The sequence below is a fragment of the Echiichthys vipera genome (genome assembly GCF_963691815.1).
Source record: "Echiichthys vipera genome assembly, chromosome: 16".
Classification (NCBI taxonomy): Eukaryota; Metazoa; Chordata; class Actinopteri; order Perciformes; family Trachinidae; genus Echiichthys; species Echiichthys vipera.
This window is the reverse complement of record NC_139841.1, coordinates 25,256,641-25,263,678: the sequence shown is the minus strand read 5'-3', so window position 1 is coordinate 25,263,678 and position 7,038 is coordinate 25,256,641. Positions and strand designations below refer to the sequence as shown.

The 7,038-nt window shown below is 49.5% G+C and overlaps 1 protein-coding gene across 5 annotated transcripts in view; it reads right to left on the bottom strand.

The window, feature by feature from the left end:
* Window positions 1-482: 482 nt before the first annotated feature.
* Window positions 483-7,038, bottom strand: part of mast4 (microtubule associated serine/threonine kinase family member 4) — a 114,272-nt gene continuing 107,716 nt past the window's right edge. For all 5 annotated transcript variants that reach the window (XM_083930008.1, XM_083930009.1, XM_083930010.1 and 2 more), the window contains 3 exons: window positions 6,773-6,909; window positions 6,008-6,192; window positions 483-5,904 (listed from right to left, as the gene is read on the bottom strand). In XM_083930008.1, the coding sequence (XP_083786134.1) occupies window positions 2,336-5,904; window positions 6,008-6,192; window positions 6,773-6,909 (3,891 nt within the window). In that variant the 3' untranslated portion in view covers window positions 483-2,335. The remainder of the gene's footprint in view (window positions 5,905-6,007; window positions 6,193-6,772; window positions 6,910-7,038) is intronic.

Genomic DNA, 7,038 nt, shown 5'->3' with positions numbered 1-7,038 from the left:
TGTTTTTACAGAGCCAGCACGACAGAGCAAATACTGCATTTACATACTTTAGTGTCCCCGGCTACCTCCTGTTTTGTCATTTAATGCAATTCCAAAAAGGCGTCTACAGTATCGAAACGCGTCTGTGTGAGTAGATTGCAGAAGGTGAATGCAGATACATGACAGCCTGTGTGTAAAGTACCAAGTAGTTAACATCTAATGTGTGTTGTGGACACGAACTATGCTACGCAAACGGTCAGGATTCCTCATATGAAGTCCTATGAGCCGGGCGCTGCTCGTTATGAAGGGTCCTTTGAAACACACACACACACACACACACACACACACACACACACACACACACACACACACACACACACACACACACACACACACACACACACACACACACACACACACACACACACACACACACACACACACACACACACACACACACACACACACACACACACACACACACACACACACACACACACACACACACACACACACACACACACACACACACACACACACACATCTTACTGTAGTGATTGGTCTTAAAGGGACAGTCTGGGTTTTTTTTTTTTTAAGTGGGGAGCAACCTCATAGGTGCTTCTGAGGTTACCTACAGTAGATGGCGGTCGGCACGCCCCCCTAGTTTGGAGAAGCAGCGGTGGAGACGACGCTAACGCCGTAGTGCTGTGGTTGGGGGCAGCGGTGACACATATTTCCATGTATTTTGAATATTTTCACCGCTCTACTCTTCCGTCAGTGAGCCCTTTCCTTTGGCACCGCATTTCCTCAATTGTGTTCCTACCCAGAACAACAAATACATTAAAATAAAAATGCGTGATTAAGACAGCGACGACGAAATGCCGTTCACTGCGGGGGGGAAAAAGGATATGTTTGAGACGGGACGGGCCTGAAAGAGAGAGAAAGAACACTTCTCCAGGAAGGAAAGGGCTGTCTGACGGTCAGGCGGTGAACATATTCTACACAGAGGACACTTTAACTGATGTTGAGTACTTAGAGGTGAGTTTAGCTGCTGCACCCGTTCACAGCAGTTCATCTCTTAGCCTCCGTGGCGTGGCTCCTTCCTGCTTCTCCAAATTGGGGGTGTGGCGTAAGTACCACGTACGGCCCCACTTAAAAAAAAGAAAAGAAAATCCTATCCCTTAAATATGTCTCCGCACAGACGTGGACACAGCCGGAGATGAAACTTCCTGCGGTGATTATTGGCAAACAGAATTTCTTGTCCGTGTCGTCATATTTTACACTCTTTAAACCAAAGTCAGCCCGAAAACACTCCATCGACGACAAAGACGTTATTGGGAAATGCTGACAGCCCTCACAGTTTTGTTATTTAATGCTACATTTTTTTAGAAATAGCCCAGTTACCCCCTCACGCCTTCTCTCTCTCGCGCTCTCTCTCGTCAAATATTTGTTTGGAACATGTGAAAACATGTCGAAAGTCACAAAGGAGAGGACGCCTTTGACGAGACACATCACAGTAGCTTACTTCAGACCACAGAGACACTCTTAATGTTGAGCATACATACAAATGACACTGCAAAATCTATACATATGATACAAACGACGTAAAGCCCACGAATCCCGGTTTTACAGTGTTACCATATTTACACCATATTGCGTACAAATCAAAAAAACATATGTACAGACGTCAGAGGAATGTGAATTAAACACCACACCTTGCTAAGAACAGCAAGTTTTGTTATTTCCCGTAATTCTAAGGCCCCTACGCTAATTTACGATTTCTAGAATCGGGAGATGACTCCGTGTTTTCGGGGGGGTTTCTCTTTTAAAAGGTGAAAAAGCACAGGGCGTAGTGCGTTCCCTCCGTGTACCACTGCACAAACGACCCGACGCAAAAAGAATTACACCGGAAAACGGAAACAATCGTGACGCAACGGCTAAACCGCTGAGCTAAACCGCGTGGTCTACTGCATTAAAAAGACTTCGGGTCCTCCGAGTCTAGAAGTAAGAGTGCAATTCAAAAAACCGTTATGGCACCGACTCTACAGTACATCGCAGCCCCTGGAAAGGCTCCTCCCCTGCCGCCCCTCGCATACTGATTGCACGAAGCACGAACCGAACATTCAATACAACAGTAAAACACCAGAAATGAGCAAATCATTGCCTACATTCAGACCTAGAGACGTCCGCGTGTGTCGTCTCAAACACACGCACGCCTGCCTCTCCGTCAGCACGTAACAGCTTGCCCGGTCCTCAAACAAAACAAAAACACAAAAAAAGAAGGCATGATGATGTTCGCACAAACCATTTTTCCAACGTTTAACTACGCTCGGACTCTCCGAGTTTCGCCTAAATGTTACTTTTTGTTGTTGGAACTACGCGGCGACTCCTTCAGCTGCTTCCTGCCGGCGTCTCTGTCGGAGGCGGCCGCTCTGGACGCGTCTCGTTTTGTGTTTTTCTGCGCGCACGTGACCTCTTGCAGGGTCTCTTTTTTCTTCCTCTCAACCTGATCCTTCTTGCCGGAGGCCGCCTGCTTTTCGGGGGTGGTGGTTCTGGCGTCCGCGCCCTTGTGACAGTCCGGTTTCAGCGTTTCAGTCTTGGGGTTCTCCTTGGACACCTTGACTGCACTCTCCTGAGGTGCACCGCTGGAGCTCTTACCCGAGACGGCGGGTTTGGGCAGCACCGGAGGTGGATCGGGCTGGGAGGGAACGTCCGACGGTGCGGCTCCATCTTTTGGTTTCGAGCCGTGGTGGTTTCTGACCAACAGGGCTTGGTTTTTGGGCGATAGGTCTTTATGTTTGGCGTCTTGTTTAATAACTGGTGTCGGCGCTACACACGTCTTCAGAGTTGACGGTGAAGTGACGGTTTTAGGAGGGAGAGGTTTTGGCTTTGAGTCGGTTGCTACGGAGCTTTTGGGCTGGGCTTCTCTTTGCTTCACGTCGGCGAGAGAGGGAGAACGTGTGAGCTGTGTCGATTCCTCCCGCTTGGATGGCGAGGACGCTTCCTTCCGCTTGGAGTCAGGGGTTACTTGAGCGTTTGAAGTTGGGAGTGCAGACGCTGCAGGCGGATCTCTCGGTTTTGAACTGGGACCGCCCTTGGCTGCTGGGACGGGAGGAGACTTCACTTCAAGTGTTTTTGCCTCCGTCTTCACAGCGGCGTGTGGTGCAGGCTGTGGGTCGGGCCTCGACTTACTTTTGGGAATCAAAACATTTTCGGTTGCCGGGGATGAGCATTTCTGTTTTGCTGCGTTTTCTTTCACGCTGTTATCTGTTTTTTTAGAGGCGCAGGGTTCGGATGCGGGTGATTTGTTTTGTGCTTTTTCAGCTGGATACATTTTGGATTGCTGCTCGGAGTCTTTCCCATTGTCTTTGTTCTTTGTCTTTGGTGAAATCGGATGCTCCTTTCTCTGTGGCGACATGCTAACAGTCTCTATTGCACCGACAAAGCTGTCCTTTTTATCTACGCTCAGTGTAACATTGTTCAATGAGGCGACCATGGTTACCGCAGAAATATCGCTCTTCTGCGCACACACGATTTCCTTCCTGGAGCCCGAGCTCCCTGTATCCCCGACCGCTCTCACAGCGGATCTGTTCGACTGCACGTCGTCCTTACGCACAGATCTTTCAGAGCATTCCTGACCTTCTGATTTTAAAATGTACGTTTCATTTTTGTGCGCGGGACCAGATGCTGACGTTGCGATAGAAAGCTGCGGCTGTGTATTTGAAGAGTAGATGTTCGTGGGCTGCTGTTTTGACAGCGCTTCCTCTGGAGCGAGAACAGACGCAGAGTTGTTCGGTGCAGTCACCTCACAAACGGAGGTCATGTTTGAGCTGTGTGCAGAGGCTGTTTTCTTCTCACAGCTCTGACGCTGACCCGTGTCCAAACCACAGTTTATACTCTGCCTCAGCGACACAGGTAATGGTTCCCTGGCAGCTGCAGCCGGAGTCTTCGCAGCTTTTATGTCAGCCTCCAGCTCCGCTGCAGTCAAAGAGACCACTGTCTTGGAGCTGTCGGTACTTTGTGATGTAGCGTGTGGTGTGACTTCCTCCGGCTCCACTTCATCCTCCTGATCTTCATTGCTGACTTCCCGTATGGAGGGTGTTTTTCCACAGGAGGAGAAGTGGGAGCTGTGTCGAGGGCCTCTGTGTTCATGAGCCAGCGATGAACTGGACTTCATACCGGTTCTGCTCTCTTGTTTAACAGTGAAGCTTGAGGCCTCCACTTTGCCGCTTTGAGCCTTAAATGATTCGCCGTGTCTATCCTGTGTTTTCTCCCCACTGGTATTGAGTTTCACCTCTGTGGCTGCATTATGTGACTGATCTTTGGAGGCCACTATGCTATTTAGAGAAGCAACAGCTTCAGGGTTTGTGGAACAAGTCAGGGGGCTCTTCAGCTTGTCTTTAGTTTTCATTTGGGGTTTGGTTATTTGTCTCTCAGTAGGAGTCTGGAGCCAAATTGGAGGACTCAAAGAAACACTGTCGCTTGTGTTCTCTGCCATCTTGGATAAACACGTTTCTGTTTTGGAGTATCTGGGCCCTGAGAGCAGGCCGATATCCAGAGTGCCCTCCAGAGGCTTGAGAGAGGAGACGTGGCGTCCTTCGAGTTTGTATTCAGATGATGTCTTTCGAAGGGAGGACTCTGCGGAGGAGATGAGCTGGAGTTTTTCCACAGCGCTCTCTCCTCTGCCGGAAAAAAGCTTGGGGGAAAGACCTTCGGGGCTGGAGTGAACACTTCCCAGCCCTGCCTTCATGTGATCGGGAGACATGGCCGTGTCCAGCTGCAGGCTCTTTGACCTGGTGGAGCCAAAGTGCAGGTTCTCATGGATGCCGGAGGACAAGCGACACATGCAGTCTTCTCGCTCTTCAAACGAGAGCCTCTTCCTAGTGAACTCGATGTTGGGAGCTTTGAAGTCCAATCTGTCTGGCTTCATGTTATCTTTGCTCTGTCTGGAGTGCTGCCGCTCGGGGTGAATGGAGCAGAGAGTGGATCTGAGTCCTCCTTCACTTTCACAGCAGACGCCAGATGTTTCTGCGATGCCCTCAGAGACACGTGTGGTGAGTTTCTTATACAACACGTCTTTGAGGGTCGTGTTGGCAGCTTTGGCCTCCAGAGGGCCAGAGTCTGGGCTGCACTGGGTTTTGTTTTGGCTTCGGCCCACAAAACTTTCATCCCTGTCATCAGCACACAGAGGGGATGAGTCAGACTCACGCAGGGCATCTTGCTTCTGTAGAGACTCCCTTCTCTCTGACCAGTCCTGTCTCTTTGCAACCATCTTGGACTTCAGCTTTTCCTTGTCGAGCTCCTCGACAGACTCCTGCCGGCTCATCTTGCGACTGACGGGCCTCTTTAAACAGCCCTGCTCAACAGGTCGAACGCGGGTGACGGCCAGCGGCTCGCAGGCTGTTTCTTCCACACTCTGCAAGATGGTGTAATCCCGATCCCCAGGCCTCAGTTCCTCATCCTGCACCTCCTCCTGGGTCACCTCCAGGCTGTGTTTTCTGGGACACAGGTGCTTCTTATCGCCTGTGTACGAGGGGGACAGCTTCTCCTCAGACTGGACACGTTTAAGGAGTGGAGAGCGAGGTGGCTCAGCACTTTTGGGACGCACAATATGGCGTACAATTGTAGGTGGGGAATGTATCTTAGCTGGGAAGGCTTGGGTTGTCTTGGAAATGGCAACAGGATGCCCACTAAGAAGGGGAGAGGGTGAGCGCTGAGGAGACGGTGGCTGGGGGGTGGGTGAAGGTGTGCGAGCCAAAGGAGAAAGGGGAATGCTGCTGGCAGACTTGCGACGCCCCTGGCGAAGCCTCTGACCGGGCAGCTTGGGCCCGAGGCCGTGGAGGGTGCTGGGACGGATGTGTCCTGAGCCTGCAGGGGAGTTTGGAGCGCTGGAGCTGGGGGAGCTACTCTGGGAGGAGTTGCCACCTGGATGTTAAAACAGACAAAAATGGATGTCAGTAATTTAACATATAACATATGCAATGAAATTAAACTATTTCATGATGAATTTCATAGTGAAATTCTCCACCTGACTGGGTGAAGTCTGGTGTGGGGCGGGAGGTGGCGGTAGGGGAACGAGGGGAGAGACTGTGGGTGGGGGAGCCAGGGAGACTCTCACCAGATGACAGAGAGTGGTTGAGAGAGGAGAAACTGCGGCTCGTGTGCAGGAGAGGCGAGGGCTGCATGGCGAAACGCCTGAACAGGGAGCGGCGCCTGGAGGAAACGAGAAAAAGAAATCAGTCCAGACGACTCTTTTATACAACCACACATCTATAGATAACAATTACTGATAAAGAAAATACTGCAGTATAATATAGAATGATCTGTAACGTCATCAGGCTCTTTAACGTATGTGTACATACAAATACACTTGCAGGAATAAAACAAACATGCAAAACACAAAACAAAACTAACAAAAATATTACCTATTACTTATCCTATTATTGATGTGTGGGAGAAACACTCATGTTGAAAACTCCCTCAGTGTAATCGGTCTGCCCCCTAGAGGCTAATAAGTAACACAACGTCCACACACTTTTTTCTACTGCACTGTGCACATAGCTCAGGTTTAAATCAGTTTTCTTTCAACAAAATCCTCATTAACTTATAGAAGGTCCTGACCCCATACTGTCTCCCATATATGTCACTCTCTTTACTACATCCACAGACATGGTGTGCATCAAATATTTAAGACACCTAAATCTAGCCCATGTGTTGCATTTGGAAAACACATTGAGGTAGAGATAAAAAACCCCGAACATCTAGAGTGAAAGTTTCAGTGGAAGATTCAGACCTTTCTGGTGTCTTCTCCTTCTTGGGCTTTTTGGCACATCTCACCATCTTGCTCCTGTAGCTGTTCCTCCTGGCTGGACCGGTTTTTATCGAGGTATTTTCAAAGGGGGTTGTGGAGATGGCCACTTTACTGCCACTCTGAAAAGGAAGTACGAAGCATGTTTTTTTTAAATCACAAATAATGTTTACTCCTGCATTATCGTGGTTTATATGTGACGTTTCTAGAAAACAATGTATAGGAGATTAAGGGGCGCACTCACACTGTCC